Source organism: Vanacampus margaritifer, chromosome 9, assembly GCF_051991255.1.
Source record: "Vanacampus margaritifer isolate UIUO_Vmar chromosome 9, RoL_Vmar_1.0, whole genome shotgun sequence".
Classification (NCBI taxonomy): Eukaryota; Metazoa; Chordata; class Actinopteri; order Syngnathiformes; family Syngnathidae; genus Vanacampus; species Vanacampus margaritifer.
In genome coordinates, this window is record NC_135440.1 from 14512701 (window position 1) to 14529795 (window position 17095).

The 17095-nt window shown below is 39.4% G+C and overlaps 1 protein-coding gene across 2 annotated transcripts in view; it reads left to right on the forward strand.

Annotated features, from left to right (window-relative positions):
* The window catches only part of fhod3b (formin homology 2 domain containing 3b), a 98160-nt gene that overhangs the window by 70370 nt on the left and 10695 nt on the right, over nucleotides 1-17095 (forward strand). Inside the window, exons 7-20 of one of the 2 annotated variants that reach the window (XM_077575221.1) lie at nucleotides 2532-2626; nucleotides 3076-3187; nucleotides 3887-3981; nucleotides 4344-4487; nucleotides 4568-4812; nucleotides 8931-9062; nucleotides 10376-10408; nucleotides 11632-11739; nucleotides 11815-11949; nucleotides 12029-12079; nucleotides 12504-12694; nucleotides 13152-13727; nucleotides 14934-15823; nucleotides 15994-16152. In XM_077575221.1, coding sequence (XP_077431347.1) covers nucleotides 2532-2626; nucleotides 3076-3187; nucleotides 3887-3981; nucleotides 4344-4487; nucleotides 4568-4812; nucleotides 8931-9062; nucleotides 10376-10408; nucleotides 11632-11739; nucleotides 11815-11949; nucleotides 12029-12079; nucleotides 12504-12694; nucleotides 13152-13727; nucleotides 14934-15823; nucleotides 15994-16152 — 2966 coding nt within the window. The remainder of the gene's footprint in view (nucleotides 1-2531; nucleotides 2627-3075; nucleotides 3188-3886; nucleotides 3982-4343; nucleotides 4488-4567; nucleotides 4813-8930; nucleotides 9063-10375; nucleotides 10409-11631; nucleotides 11740-11814; nucleotides 11950-12028; nucleotides 12080-12503; nucleotides 12695-13151; nucleotides 13728-14933; nucleotides 15824-15993; nucleotides 16153-17095) is intronic. The other variant, XM_077575222.1, reaches the window with a different exon arrangement.

Here is a 17095-nt window from a genome sequence, read left to right on the forward strand (position 1 = left end):
ACACATTTAATTTCTTGCCATCTGATGCAAGGGCTACACTAAATCCTCACGTGTGTTATGATAATCTAAGCATCGGCTCATTTAGTGGTCGACTAATGCGTCATCTGTTAGCAACTGAGCATTCATGTTGTATGATGACACATTGAAGAACCTCATTAAGGTCATGTATCTTCACTTCAACCTAGTATTTGCTCAAAACCTTTATGAACCACGCAGGATATATTCAGCACTCAGGTGTAGTCGAGACACAAACATTGGCCCAGTGGTCACATCGTAGGCCAGCTAGAAAAGAAGAATGTAGTTCATCATGGAAAAGTCTGGAACGTGCGTTAGTTTTGAGTTCTTAGCTGTTTGGATGCTGCATTCTGGAGTCAGTCAAGCAGCTGTTCATCGTGTCTTTTCTGCTGTCACCCATCCATCAGCAGTGCTCCCAAGCAAAACGGGAGCGTTAGGGGGAGAGGGTGACACTTGAGTCCACGCTGACTGAGGAGGTTAATCATGTTTTTCTAAACACACTCTGATGTGGTCGGCCCCGACTCTCCACATTGTCCACGCCGCCGCTCAGGGATGGCCGCACGAGAGGACTGTCAGGAATGCTCGGGCTTGACATGTTGTGAGTAATTAACTCGGATTGATAAAAGATGAACTGTAGCATTCACACACACACACACACACACACAACGGCCAGGAGCGCTTGGCAGCTGCACCTGAGAATTCTGTCTTATCTATGGCACACTGATAACTCACCGCCCCTCCGAACATGAGAAGTTATGTGACTGAAGGTGCAGCCTCACATCTCATCATGACATGAGAAGCTGTTTAACATGCCCAAGTGAAGATTAGTTGCTAACTACTGAGGAGCTCTCAGTAAGCCACTGTAAGTCTTGGGCCGAGCTGTTGGTCAGATAAAACCTGCTTTATTGGGTCATCGTGCCTACAAGAAATTTTATATTTATGCTAAGTTCCTGCTTGTCCATTGTGATTTAGGAGAAAATCTCTTAAATACTTGTTAGTTGTGGCTAATGTTAGTCTTGTCTTGTCTAAACAGGTTCGTTGTCTGACCCATGGTTTTCAAAGCCAAGGTTTATTTAGACAAGAATTCAGATGATTTCAGATTTTTGTCGGAAATCTAATAGACAGTGTAATTTTGATAAAAGGGTAAAAGTAGAAGCATGATAATCAATGAATTGTTTTGTGTTATAGTTGTTGGATAATTTGAGCAATGACATGAATTTGTGGCTGAGGACAGCTAAGCTCAAAGGCCAAGGCGCTTCTTTTTTTTTTTTTCTTTTGGTGTCAGAGCAAGAATCCTTTTGAATCCCAATGATTTAGAGGGCATTTGATGGACCGTAGTAGACACTTGGGACTGCAATTGTTTTTGCAGATGCGGAACTTGAAACTTAATTTCAAGTAAAATGGACCAAAAGTTGAACAAAAATCCAGAATCTGAAATGAAGATAGGACAAGATGACAAATTTCACACACTAATACTTTTTTTTTTTTTGCCCTTTAAAGGCGTTTTAGTGATGGCAAGCCCAAGTGAACAAAGAAAATGGTATTGGTTTACTACATCTTTTACTTCTGACAACCCATACCTTAACGTCATGGTAAAACGTTCACTATAGTATTGTTTTGTTTTTTTCAGGTGAAAATTTTAACCCTTTAACAAAGTAATCTATTTACATTATCAGATATATTTGAAATCAACACAAATCTATGTGTGAACAGCTTCCTGGAACAGAATCTATTTGACTTCAGATGCACCGTTATATAACTCAAGTACCCAATGGATTTTTGAAAGGTGTCTCTTTGCACCTGGAATAACTGAGTTTGACATTTTTAACAAATTCTTTCACTGTTGCCATGTTTAATGTTTCGATATCTTTGTTGTCCGATCCTCCCTCCTCCTCCCCATTAACTGATTAATGGAGGTAGTGGGGTCAAGCTGGGCTCATCCTGTTAGTGTGAACGCATTAACCCCTTGTGTGTGTGGCAGTGACCACTGAGGCTCTACTAAGCACCTACTGTTTTTTTTTTTTTTGGGGGGGGAGCAACGTTTGTCAGTTCAGCTGTACTTCATCCCCTTCCCCCAATTCCCTCTTTAACAGAAGCCCCACACTTGTCTGACCCGAGCTCTTCCCCACTGAGATCCCTTGGCTCTTATTTTCCTTTTATTTATGTATCCGCTTACACATGGAAGTCATGTCAGCGTCCATCGAGGCGGTCTGCTCAAATATTTTCCTTACAGTCATGTCGGCTGACTTGAGGGATGAGTGCGCTGAGTTGTTTTTTCAAGTTTCTCCTGGACAGTAGCTCAAGTTTCTTTGTGGGGCACAGCAATATAATTAACACCTTTCGCAACAATACACATCTGTCAATAATTTTTGTCTTGATATTCGTTATTTCAAAATTATTATTTCTCTTGTTTTGAGAAGGACACTCAGTTCTTACAGAGAAGACAATAACAAGACTTGACTGGATTGATGATTAACTAAACTTTCTCCCCATCTCGTTTTTTTTCCCCTTTCCAGCTCTTGGACAGATCATGTTGTTTGTGGATGGCATGAATGGCCTCATAGCACATAAGGAAATAGTCCAATGGCTCTACACCCTTGTTGGAACTAAGGTAAAAAAACAAAAATAAAAAAGTATGGTTTGAGTTCTATCATGAATCTACCAGTGCCACATGTCCACTGCCTGATCATAAATAGTACATTCTAAAATGTCACACTCCTTCCTTCATGTTAGTGTAGTCAATTCAGCCCCCTAGTGGTTAGATTGTTCCACATTCAGCAACTATGAGTCGAACTCCCCTGTTGGAACATATTTTAAATTACCATACTTCTATTTCTATTTATAGAAGCCCCCTATGTATCAGTAACCTCATTCCCATGTTACATATCTATTAAATTAACATCCTATGCAATTTTTACTTGGGTTTTCTTTAGACCATCATACACAAACACAATTTCCTGCCAGGCTCTTATCGAATCGCTCAAGACAGGACACGATGATGACATGACTTGATTTGTGGAATGTTTTTATTATCAATTGTGTTTCACTCCCGCTGTGCAGTTCCGTCTAGTGGTGAAAACGGCGCTGAAGCTCCTGCTGGTGTTCGTGGAGTACGCAGAGTCAAACGCCACCCTGTTCATTCAGGCTGTGAACGCTGTGGATGCCAAAAGAGGTAAAGTGACACCCAGGAAAACCAGAATATTAAAAACAGAGTGGATCAGTACAAATTAGTACAGTCTTATTTCAATCATTTTTGTACGGTGAAGTCACTAATTGCAGAGGTATGCATCCCATAATTAGATCAGTGCATTGGTAGAGTTAAGACGTAATCTCATTTAAATCCACGTTGAAAGTATGCTGTCCCCTCCAAAAGTATTGAAATGGCAAGGTCAATTCTTTTGTTTGTGTTGTATACTTCAGTACATTTGGGTTTCAGAGCAAAATATGAGACAAAAGTTCAGAATTAAAGCTTGTATTTCAGGGTATTTGCATCTAGGTGTGTTAAACAAGGCAGGACAGAGCACGTTTTGTTTGTAGCCAACCACTTTTTTTAATTAGTGCTTGATTTTAGCTTTGAGTTTTACACGTGAAAACTGTATTTGCTGTTGCGCAATAATGAAGAGCTGTTATCTATGGGAGAAAATGAAACCTATTTGAAGCTGAGAGAAGAGGGAATTCATCAGGGATATTGCAAAAACATTGGGAATAGCCAATACAGAAATTTGGAATGTCCTGAAAAAGAAATAAACTACTTGTGTGCTGAGCAACAGACACCTCTAGATGTAAATACAAAGACATCAAAGCTGGAAGTATAAATGGATGTCTGATTCTCCAATGATTAGCACCTGCTGTCTCTATTTTACTATTTCAGGCACAAAAGTATGGGGGAATATCATGGAGATCCTGAATGAGAAGGACGGAGTAGATACTGAATTGCTGGTGTATGCAATGACACTCGTCAACAAGGTCAGTAGGACTTAAGTAAACTGTTTATGTGCACTAAATTGTCAAAAGTCTTGAGAGACGCCTTCAGTTCATCATTCAGGGTTTGGACTAGGCCCCTCTGTTTTCCATGAATCTGAATTCTCATCAATGTATTTTGAACCGTTATTTCCAATGTTTGCGGACCAACTATATTTTCTTTAACCTACGACTCACTTGTAGATTTATTGGTCAGATGTGCTAATAAGATTTCCAACTCAGTCTTGTCATTTTCTTCACATTGCTTAACTTGGCTTTTCACGTTTCCCCACATATCCCAGTTTGTGCTCCTTTCATCCACTTTTGCAATTTCTGATGCAGCTCTTAAAAGTGTGTGTTTGTTTCAGACTCTGGCCGGCCTGCCTGATCAAGACTCTTACTACGACATGGTGGACTGTCTGGAGGAGCATGGCATCGAGTCGTTGGCACAGAGGCACCTAAGCAGGAAAGGCTCTGACCTCGACCTTGTAGAGCAGATAAACATCTATGAGGTCAGGAAGCTCCTCATTTAGCAAACTTTTATGATGGGTCATTGTGACCGTTAGTTGACTTGTGTCTGGATTTGTCCCAGACGACTCTCCGGCGTGAGGACGGTGACGATCGGCAGTTGCCACCGAACGACAGGAAGGAGCGCCGGCGAGCGAGCATGGGTGGCACCACCGAGCGGCGCGGTCTGGAGAGACGGCGCAGCCGCAGACATTCTCTCCAAAACAACAAAGGGCACGTCTCGGCGCCGGCGTCGCCGTGTAGCCCTCACGCTCATAGAAGCAGCTATCTGCCCTTTGGTGGTCAGCATGTTGAAGACATCAGTGAAAGGTGAGGAGAACAGAGGGAGATGCAGGAAGAAAACCAAAGGCTTCGATTTTGACTTCAACTATTGTATTAGGCATTGCAAATAAATGTACTGCAAAAAGGACAGTAGAAAATTTAAGAAAAAATATAGTAAAATAAGAAAATTACTACTTAAAATAAGCAAATTATCTGCCAACATAACATTTTACTTAAATTTACCTAAGAAAATAATACTAGGGCCTCTGATGTTGGTTAGTTGTCATGTTAAAATGTGGCAAATGCTTGTTTTAAGCCTAACAGTACTTAAAACTGGCTGCTAACACTCAATGCCAAAACTGCTTGATCAAATAAGATAGTTAAGTAATAACTATCTTAAAATAAGCACAATGATCTTGTCTGTAAAAATAACTTGTCAAAGCAAAATAAGCAAATATAGGTTAAATTGAAGAAATTATATCTTTCTTAAGATTTCAGTTTTTGCAGTGTGATTCAGATATCATAGTTCTGAACTTTATGAAGCTGCATCTCAATAAATTAGAATAACATGGAAAGCTTCATTTCAGGAGTGAAGCAATACTTACTTGTCTTTTTCTCATTTTTATTTTCAATGAATATGAGGCATTACAGGATCAGGATTTCTGGGTCCGATTACATATGCCGTTGCAAATATGACATTATAATCGTTGGCCGTTTTCATCTGGAGTTCCTGTGCAAGTTGTAACATTTGAAGTAAAAGTGTGTCATGTTTAGCAGAGGTGGGTACGTCAATGAATTTTGAGCATCCCTCATTCGTCAATTGTCGTTCGTCAACAAAACAGCCATCCGTCATTGACGGGTTGATGGATAACATTGACGAAACGCCCATCTCTGGTGTATACTGAGCATCTTACCGAAGTATTTTCAAGCATTTTTGCAAATGTTTAAAACATGCTAGAGAAGGGGAAAAAAAGTTCTACATTATTTTAATGAAGAACTTTGTGGATTTGTGCATCGTTACTCTTGCATGTCAGGAAGTGAAGTGGGACGCTGACATTGTACAGCAGTCTTATACTGCATTGATGGACATGGGACTTTGACATATGGCGAAGCAGGGTCATCACATTAAGTGACAGTTGCATATATATCTTTGTTTCACAATTATAATATAATCAACTTTAAAACTATATAATTGTGGCCCAAGGGAATGTGCATTGAATTGTCTGGAGCCGTCTATCATGGAGCCGACCGAACTATTGTTTACAATGCAAGTGCTCTGTCGTCGTGTTCCCTTTGAGTTATTGTCGCTTCCCGTAACCGTCTTTCCTAGCATCAGGAGTTATTTTCATCACTTTAACTTTTCTATTGGATTAGCGCTCCCTGACCGTGAATGGGATGAGCAGTTTAAAAACTAGATGGACTGAGACACTTCTCTTCATTAAATATACCATTTCTAATTAAGCTGGACCTGGTCCAAATAGATTAGGCATGACTGTCTGAAGTATGTTATTAACTCATTCACTGCCATTGGCGGCTATAGAAGTCAAAAATTCATTTGAACTATTTATTTTAGTTTAACATTTTTTTTCCACTTTTGTTAACAGGTTAAGAGTATGAAAACCTAGGGAAAAAATTATTGCACATTTAGACCAGATAAAAAATTTGTGATTAATCACGAGTTAACTATTGAAGCCATGCGATTAATTACAATCGCCTGATGCCCTAATTTTTAATAATCTTTTCCATTTTATTTTTTTTAATTTCTTTTTGAGAAAAAAAATAAAGAAAGAAAAGATTATTAAAAATTAGGTCGTCAGGCGATTAAAATTTTTAATTTTAACTAATCGCATGACTTCAATAGTTAACTCATGATTAATCACAAATTTTATATCTGGTCTAAATGTACATTTTTCCCCCTAGGTTTTCATCCTCTTGTTAACAAAAGTGGGAAAAAAATGTTAAACTAATAGAAATAGCTCAAATGAATTTTTTACGTCTATAGCCGTCAATGGCAGTGAATGAGTTAATTATTACTCATTTTTGATGACATCTATTGTATGTCTTTCTCTAGCTAGGTTTTCTCCAGTACATAAAATGTGTCTGTATATGCTCTCTAAATGTCTCATGGCATTATTGCGGGAAGTGGTGAAACAAAAGCAAACATGCACTCTAGGTTTATTGTATTGTCACTCATCTTTATAAAACCAACAGGATGAAAAAGTTATTCTTCCCTGTTCAGTCAGCAGACAAAAATCGGTTCAAATTTCAATCTGTGCATTAGTATTTTAGGTCTTGCCCCTTTTTTTTTTAAACTATCACCTGATTACTGCCACCCTTAATGCATCACATCCCAGCCAGGTTTTGAAATAGCATACCAATTAAACCTTCTGGTAGCTCCCAGGTCTGGCCGGTCATGTGATACCTGACCACTACAGGAAATTCTAGCGGCCTTTGAAGATCAACGTTTTTCCATTTTGTTAATGAAAGCCAGAAGAGCCGTGCGAGCGATGGATCTAAATAGCAAACGGGCAACAAGACTCACGTGTGAGAAGGGAGAGCAGGAAATAACACTGAGCGTATCTCCTACAGCCTTCACCTTCTCCTCGCTCGCAATCACTAACAGATTGTTTTTGTTATAATATTTGACATACATGTAAATATACCCCCTGTGTCTTTCTATTTTTACCTTCACTAGGGATGTTGTATTCCCATTTACTTGCGTTTATTACCGCCTCAAAGATCAAGGTAGAAGGTTACCGGGATCCATAAAAGTCATTAAACAGTACTGCCACCTAGAGGACACATTTGGCCTACTACATCCCATTCTCTTTCTTTATTCATCTACAACCTCTGGTGACAGGTCTTTTGCTATTTCACCCTGAATTTATGAGAGCGCTAATTCAATTTTAGTCACCGTTCACATTGGGAGGACAGCATTTAAAAAAACAAAAAAAAGCATCCAAATTACAATAGCCATATGTGTATCCAGGTTCAAATATTTCTCTGACCAAAGGTGGAATCCTGGTAGGTTATTGCGCCTTTTGGCGCGGTAAATAGTAAATCCTTGTTGAGACGGATGCCGCATGCGAAACTAGCAAGATAGCTAGGGTGATGGCCTCCTCGTTTGTTACATTGAGATGCAGCAGAAAGTACACAATATGCCATGACTTCTTATCATTGTTATTTTTCATTTTCTTCCATTTCTTGTTATATTTTTACCGGTTGGCAAATACTTTGGGTGCATTACCGACCACCTTCTACAATGGAATGCATGTGACAATATTCTGTGATTTAATCCGATTAGGGATTGGTTATGGAAGCGAGGCCGCGCTCTAATTATAATATTTACAAGTTGCACCTGAGTATAAGTTGCGACCAGTCAAACTATGAAAAAAGTCTGACTGATGTGTCCGAAAAATACGGTAATACGATATAGCAGTGAGTGGTGCATGAAGGAACAACCAGTTACATTTCAGTCCATTTCAGTGATGAAGAATTATTTTTATTTTTACCATGCGAGTCGGTATGGAACCATTGGAACCTTTCAATCCCTAGAATCATACTGGCCCGTCTATTTTACATCCTCTCTTAACCAGATAGTAGAATGCTAACTAACTAACACATTAAATCAAATACGAAGGATTGTTCTCATCCAGATCCACAATTTTTGCTCAGCATTCAATGCAGCTGTCTAAAAAATGATGTGTAATATACTGGGTGGGTGTTAGGTCACGGAGCACAAATAATAACCTAACAAACAATCTTGCACCTGTTTCTCTGTCTTCTCCACTTGTAACTACTTGCTTCCTGCGTGTGTGTGTTCAGTGTTTCCCACAAAATTACGATAGGAATAAACTAAATCGAAGCACGATGATTTCTAGTTTGTTTTGAGCCTGTGCTCAGTCACACGCAATGTCATATGATAAACTGTACTTTTATGTGTTTACATACACTCATTTTGGATTTAATGGCTTCCAGAAGTGGAAAAAGTGAATGTTGAAATAACGCGCTGAGAAAAATGTTACGTGGGAAACACTGCGATTTGTCACCATGTTTGTGTGGAAAGTCATGTTTGCTTCCGTCTTTTCACTTTGCCTGTGTCATACTTGTCGTTCCTACGTCCTCCCTTCCCTCCTTTCAACCCTCAAACCATCCCCCTACCACAGAGATGAGGAGGAGGAAGGAGAGGAGGATTTGGAGGAGGATGAAGGAGAGGAGGATGAGGATGATGATGAGGAGGAGGAGGCAGATGATGAAATTCATCCAGTCACTGAGTCCTCTAGGCAGGACCATCACAGGTATTGTAGGCTAACTCCGTCCTCGATTGGATACAACACACAACAACACTGTGCCCGTTCACAGTCACCTTTGGTAGACTAGCACAAGCCGCTAACTGGTTTGTATAATACTAAGGGCCACTTTCACAGCCATCAACCTCTCAATAAAACATAATAAAGTTCTCAATGGACTGACAATAAAGTAGACACAGTTGTGTGACTCGGCAGTTTTTTAAGATGTGTGACCTCATCATTGCTATCACAATATTTAAAGCAGGCTTGTGTGAATCACCCACTGTGATAAACCTCTAATTGTAATTCTTGGTGTTTCTTTTTTGATGCTTTTTTTTAATTTAATGTTTTATTTGGCAGTCCTATGGTTTCAAATTGTTTTGGTTAGAGATTTACTGCACTTAGCCAGGATTAGCGTAGCGCCGCCATAATCAGTAAAATGGAAAATTGTGAAAAGAGTATTTCATTCTTTTGGTTTGGCTCAATGAAATGGTGCTCAGTTCAGTTGACTGTTGTGTTTTTGTGCTTTGAATCCCCAAAAGACAGAAAGTATATTAGTTTAAGGACCATTACATTGTCTTGTGCCTATTGCTAATCAACAAAAATAGTCTATGCACCTTAGATTTTTAATTGAATCCATGGTAAAGTTGCTCCTTTTTTGTTCCTTCCTGCCTCTTTCATGCGTTAGTTGTGTTTTTTCCACCACTGTTACCAAAACACCTCCTTTCCCACTAGAATTTGTCTGACATCCTTAACGATGTGTGGTTGAAGGGAAATGAAGAAAACGTTGTACTTACCTTCTTTTCTCAATTGCTGGAAACAGTTATTTTGAGATTTTTATCACTCATCTGTCCTTTCATTTTTGATCCAAGCCTCTGTTAACACAAGACAAGTCAACAACTATATTTTAAGAAGGGATTTTTAGCGTGAGTCACCCTCTCTCTCATGACTGGTTTGCAGAGTTGTATAATAGTCTTGAGTCTAAAGTTTACTGTATACAAAGGGGAATTACACGAATAAAGTTTTGACTACACGATTCAGGAAAAAAATACTACGAGGATGTAGTACACACATAGAATGCATCATTTTAAAAATAATTTTCCCTTTTATAATGGAAAAAAATTAAATATGCATTTATATTCTCGGCATATCACTCCTTTGTAGCATATTACATTTTTTAAGTAGGCAATATTGCTAGTTAGCTTCAACTTGTTTCCCTGCTGTCTGTCTCCATCCACCGTACTTCTTTTAAGTGTGACACTAACTACTGTCTCGTTTCAACTTTTTGGCTCTTCTTGTTTCACACTTGCTCCCATCTTCAGTCCGACTCTTACAAAGACCTGCTGGGCTGAAAGGTAAAAAGCAGTCATACTTGAATGATGCTTTGTTATAGAAAGTGAACCTTTTACTACATCAAACAGGAACTTGATTTCTGGTTTCTATTTTTATTATTGGCCTTGCTGTTGTTTCTACTTGTTTGCCAAACTGTTCATTTGCCTATTACACTTTGTTGCTGCTCTACCAATCTTGTAAATGGTCCTCCTTACTCCTATCTAAGGTTGTGTTGTATTAATAGTTGCTGCTGCCTTGAACTTGTCATATTGTTTGGACTGTGCAGTAAGTCTTAATATAAAGTCTACTGGCCAGCTTGTATCATTTAAGAGTAGCCGATAAACAGTTTAGATGATAAAGTTTTTATAGTAGCCATAATAAATATTTTAGCAATGCATTCAACCTTTCATATTTGCAGGTCAGTGCTTACAAACTCACTTTTAAAAAAAATTTAAATTTTTTTTACTAATTTACTGTCATACATTTTTTTTTTTAAAAATTATTAAAAAGTAAAGGCAAGAGGCGATTAAATTTTTTAATTGTAATTAATCGCATTACTTCACTAGTTAACTCACGATTAATCACAAATTAAAAAAGTTCTAGTTTTTCATACTCTTGTTAACAAAAGTGGGAAAAAAATGTTAAACTAATATAAATAGTTAAAATGAATTTTTGACGTTTATAGCTGTCAATGGCAGTGAATGAATAAAAAAAGATTATTAAAAATTCAGGGCGTCAGGTGATTAAAGTTTTTAATCGCGCATAACTTCTCTAGTTAACTAAATTTCATATCTATTCTAAATGTACAATAAAAAAAATTCTAGGTTTTATACAATTTTTAACAAAAGTGGAAACAAATTTAAACTAATACAAATAGTTCAAATGAATTTTGGACGTTTATAGCCGTCAATATCCTACCTTCTGTTATTCGCTGAAACTCAACTTTTATGGCAATTAAAAGTATCCATTTTCCACCATCTTGTGGCACCTTGCCTTCAAGGAGCTATGTTTAAGTGAAAATAGGGCTTTGCTGCCATCGTGTGGTGTTTGGTTGTCACTGAACTACATTGAAGTGAGTTGAGGAGTTTCATTAAGAAAAAACTAATCATTTTGCACATATAGGTCATTATTATCCCTGTTTTGAGGGGTTGTCAATTACTCCCTGATTTTTTTTTTTACTATCTGTGGTGGGGCTTGGTCCCTATTCCCAGTGAATAATTGTGTTCATGGCATCCTCTCTTTACAGGGTTCCTTCCAATGGAGCGCCACATCCAGGCACGCACCAGACTCCAACATCAGCCAGCCATGGCTTCGCTAGTTCGACAACCTGCACGCCAGAGTCTAAAACTGACAGGTTGGCCTGAATAATGTACATTATGTAAATTGTCAACAACACCCTCCTAGTAATATGATATCTTTATACTTGTAGGCCTGCTTTGGGAGGCCTGCTGAGCTCCTCGTACAGGCAGCATCAGGAGTCTTTGGCTGCAGAGAGGGAGAGGAGGCGCATGGAACGAGAAGAGCGACTGCAGAGGATCGAAAGGGAGGAGAGGGACCGCTTCAAGTCAGTCTCACCTTGCAAAACACAGCACTGTCATCATGTTGCCAATCCAGACAATCATTTTTGCTTTATCCGTCCTCAGTCGAGACTATGTTGACAAAAGGGAAGAAGCAAGACAAGCCAGAGAGGAAAGGTGGGTTTTATTTGGCGCACTTGCGTTTGCATTGACTGACAATATTGTTGCAGTTGTAATGATTGATTTAAAAAAAAAAAAAAAGAAATCATCTAATGCTTTAATTCAAATAGAGAGCAGATGTAAAGAGATCTTCACAGGCTGAATTCACCATTAAGATATCCCCAAATTAACATGACAAGTGTGTAATTGGCTTTTGGCATGGATGTGGCCCACGTGCCTTGAAAGCTTGAAATGAAAGAAATTGAAATGTCTGTGCTTTGCAGAGGTGGCAAAAGTATTCACACTCTGTAAGTAGAAGACTAATTTACGTAAATCAAAGTAAATGGCAGTTGGCAGCTGTATTTGTTAAAGCAAAATTTCATTTATGTGGTCACCAAGTCAAAGCATCATCGTAATTTAGTGTTATCCTCTGCCGTGGCAGGTTAAAGGCCGTGGAGAGGCTAGCAGCCGACGAGTATGAGCGAGAGCGGCCCAGGGTGCCCGTGAGAGGCCGCACGGAGATCACGCTGTGTTTGAGTTCCAATCCCGCCGTCCGCTCGGCATCCCGCTGTGTCACCACGTCATCCATCGCCTCACATCAAGACAAGGCACCCGATGCTCAGCAGACGTCAGGTAAAAGGTTTACCTTTAGTCGTACAATGAAGAAAATACATAGATGTACTGTGTGATGTTAGGAAGGAGAAAATGTGCACTTATTTAGATATACAATATCAACACAAGTGAATTTTTTCCCCTGGCAAAGGTTTTAATGTCATTATAATAATAAAAAAAAATGCATATGGATTGAGGTACTCCAAAGAAGGTTCTGAATAGTAGTGATGGAAAAATGAAGCTTCATGAAGCACTTGCGATACTTTTTGACTCCTCAAGATGGCACCCATGATTCAAAGATGCAATGCAAATGTAATCAATTTTTATTGCACTTGCCTTTATTTTTAAACCAAGAGCACCATCTAGAGGAGTCAAAAAGTATTGCAAATGCTTCATGAAGCTTCATTTTGCCATCACTACTGAAAAGTATCATTTTCACACACTTTACCTATTTTCCATTTTCCAAAATTCCTTGCAGGAAATGAATCCATCCCAGCATCAAAACCTGGCTCTCCAACAAGAACAAAAAGTCCAACGTCAGAGTTACCGGGATCAGAACTTTGTCCCTCACCTCCATCGCAACCAAATATGGCTGCAAGGGAGCCGCCAACAGACACGGAGGATGTTCCTGACACTCAACCAGTTCAGAATGTAGCTGAAGAGCCAGAGGGGTGCGAAGAGGGAGGAGTGGGGAATGAAGAGAGACAGGAAGAAGGGAAGCTTGAGGAGCGAGGGCGGTGTGAGTCTCGGGGTGAAATAGAAGAGCAGGTGGACGTGCTGGAAGTGGCTGATGAAGTGGAAGTAGCTGAGGAAGCACGGGTAGATAGTATAGCCGTGGTAGCGGATGTAGAGGACGTTGAATTAGAAGAGCATTGTGAGAGGGTTCCGACGGTCGAGAGGGATGTCGAGGAAAGTATCGTGCTGAGCGAGAAGGAGAGACAGAACGAGGAAGTGAACGAGAAGGACAACTGCTCGGCATCCAGCATCTCCTCCACCAGCAGCACTCTGGAGAGGGAGGAGCGGGAGGAAAAAGTCAAAAATGACATTGAAACAGGTATTACATGCAGCTTTTCTCTTGGAATAAGGGATAGGAAAACTTGTCATAAAGAGCCGCATATCGATACGATTTTTAAAACAAACAGATGACCAGTTCTTTCCTAGATGAGGTTAAAAAAAAAGTTTAAAATTGCCAATACTGTATAAATATAGGTAAAATATTGTAATGGATTTTGATATTAATATAAAACTTTATGTAAAATTGTTTGTTTTCAAATTATATTTGATTATTTACAATGATTAGCAAATAATTTAATAAGATGTAGTCTGTATAAATACGTCAATTATTAACTCATTCACTGCCATTGACGGCTATAGATGTAAAAAATTAATTTGAACTTCTATTAGTTTAACATTTTTCCCACTTTTAACAAGAATTTAAAAACCTAGAAAAAAAATGATTGTACATTTTGAACAGATATAAAATTTGTAATCAATCATGGCTTACTATTGAAGTCAAGCGATTAATTACAATTAAAAAATGTAATCACCTGATGCGCAAAAAAAAAAAAAAGATTAATAAAAAATTAGGGGCATCAGACGATTAATTGTAATAAATTGCATGTCTTCACTAGTTAACTCATGAATTATCACAAATATATCTTTTCTAAATGTACAATATTTTTTTCCCCTAGGTTTTCATACTCTTGTATAAAACCGATTCATCAATTAACCGACAGAATAAATGATTATTTAAAATAATCGTAAATAGCAGCCTTTAAAAAGGAAAAATATATATGTACATTTTTAACAAACCCATTTTAACCCCTTCAGACCCATAGATGGTTGCAGTGGACATGACATGTCGTGCCTAAACCAATAAAACGCATAATTTGGATGATGTCAACACTTCTGGTTCATGATTGGATCTTAACTAACCAACCACAATTGCAAGTTGATTTACATGATGTTCATGTTAAAAATGTTGCATATAAGCTTAGAATTTTTTATTTTTTAATTAAACACATTACAGCCATATTATCCTGGCATCCACTATAACTAAAAACATGATACACACCCCCCACCCCCCAAAAATAAAATTCCATGTTGTTCTTGTGTGGGAAAGAGTCAAAATCTGCACACAAAAAATAAATTTTGCCTAGCAGAAAAAATATGCAGATCTAAAGGGGCTATGAGAAAAAAACTGTGAAAGAACAGCCAGTGGGCCACACGTTGTGTTCATTGCATCTTTTCCTCCCACCAGGCCAGTGGAGCGAGTGCATTGAAGTCTCCGAAGAGAACGACATCCTCAACAACAAGCGCTTCATGCTGGACATGCTCTACTCTCACACCTCCAACAGGGAGGACGACAACGGAGGCGGAGAGACAGAGAAAGAACCTCAATGTAAATGTGAAAAGGACCCAGAGGTGGCCGACCCCTCTGTGGCAAGCTTGGCCAGCAGGATCTCCACACTGGAGGCTCACAGACAAGCCAGAGAAGAAAATGTGAAGAAAATGGAGGTGGACATTGCGGACAAGCAAGGCACTGTACGGGCCGTGGCGGAGAAATTTGGTGATTTGGTCAAAGGGCTGACGTCTCCGACTGAAGCGGAGGCGTCAAAGGAGCTGCAGCACGCTCTGAGTGACACATTTTCCGGCAGCATCCCGTCGGCCCAGAAGAAGGAATCAGACCAAATCTGGGACCAGCTGATGGCCGTGCCCAGGGAGCTGCGCATCAAGGAAATGGATTTCACCGACCTTCGGGACGAGGATGACGTGGATATTTTAGAAATGGACAGCATGATGAGGTCCGGTGATCTTCTCCCGCTGTCGCCGCCGCCGCCTCCTCCATCGTGCAATGCGCTTCTACCGCCACCCCCGCCTCCTCCCATCCTTGGCAAAATGGTGCGCCCACCTCCACCCTTCATGCCACCTCCTTCCCCTCAGCTCAATCGGGGGGATGTTCCGCTATTCCTCAAGAAGAAGAAGACAATTCGGCTTTTTTGGAGGGAGGTGCGCCCCATGGAATGGCAGTGCAAGAGCCATAAGTTCTGTAAGGACTCACTGTGGTCCAAATTGGAGCCACTTAAACTGGACACATCCAAGCTGGAGCAGCTGTTTGAATCCAAATCCAAGGAGCTGCCTGTCACTAAGGTAACAGATGAACAACTCACTGATGAAAAATTGTGGCCACCTCTATTATTTCAGTTGCTCATCCCTGATCTACACCAATGAAATGCTGGAAAGGGATGAATTAGAACTAGTGGGAAATGAATGAACCCTCTGCATGCGGTTCAATGGTTGTCTTGCGTTTTGTCTCCTAGAAAGCAGCAGTTGATGGCAAACGACAAGAAATCATAGTCCTGGACTCCAAACGCAGCAACGCCATAAACATAGGTCTGACTGTCTTACCGCCTCCTCGCACCATCAAGACGGCCATCCTCAACTTTGATGAGTATGCACTGAACAAAGAAGGTATTGAGGTAAGGACAAACAACACACGTCTATATTGATAATGTTCTCCAATATTATTAAAATTAAAATGTATAAAATGATGCAGCCTCTGAATTGCAGAGAACGGGTGAGGCAATGGTAATATTTACAAAAACGGCCAGCAGGTGGCAACAGAGTATAAGAGATCAACCAGGGCCATGTCTCAAACAAGCTGATTTCCCCACAGTTCTACACAGATTTGTGAATAATGATTAAACTTAGCTATATTCTAGTGCTAATTGCTGCAAAACGGAAACAGATTAAAGAAAAAGTATCATCTTTTTTGGCAGGTTCCATGTTTTTATAGCAATAAAACAAAATATTCTGTGGGCCTTGCGGAATCAGTCAAAATCCAGTAACACAGCCGGAAGCGAAGGGGGTTGCTTCAGTGAAAATAGCTGGGAGGGAATGAGTTAAATATATATTATATAAATATATATTATTCCAATATATATAATTAATAATAAACTGTCAGGAGAAATGCCGGCAAGTTGAACTGACTCCAAAATAAATGCACGTTTTTGTGGACTGACAAAATGCACAATTGGATGTCCAAATAAAGAAAATTAATTCACCTTGTGGAAAAGTGTTGATATATCTTACATCTGTCTGACAGCAATTAATCACCATGATGATTAAAATGCCGACCAGCACTTAAAAATGATGTGAAGGACATCAAGGATGAATTTTGTGTCCCTTCAGTATTATGTAAGCTTTAGACAGATCGCTCTTCACAAAGAGTTTCGCTTCACCTTTCGCCTTTTGGATTCTTTTTTTTTCTCTAAGCTAGATAAAAAGGTTGAAAGTTCACACGTCACGCATATTTCCTGGAATGTGGAAACATCTTAGATAAACAGCGGTGGAAAATGTCAGGATCAATTTGTGTCCTCTCCCGTTCTGATTTACCTCCAGACGTGTTATATGAAAACAAGG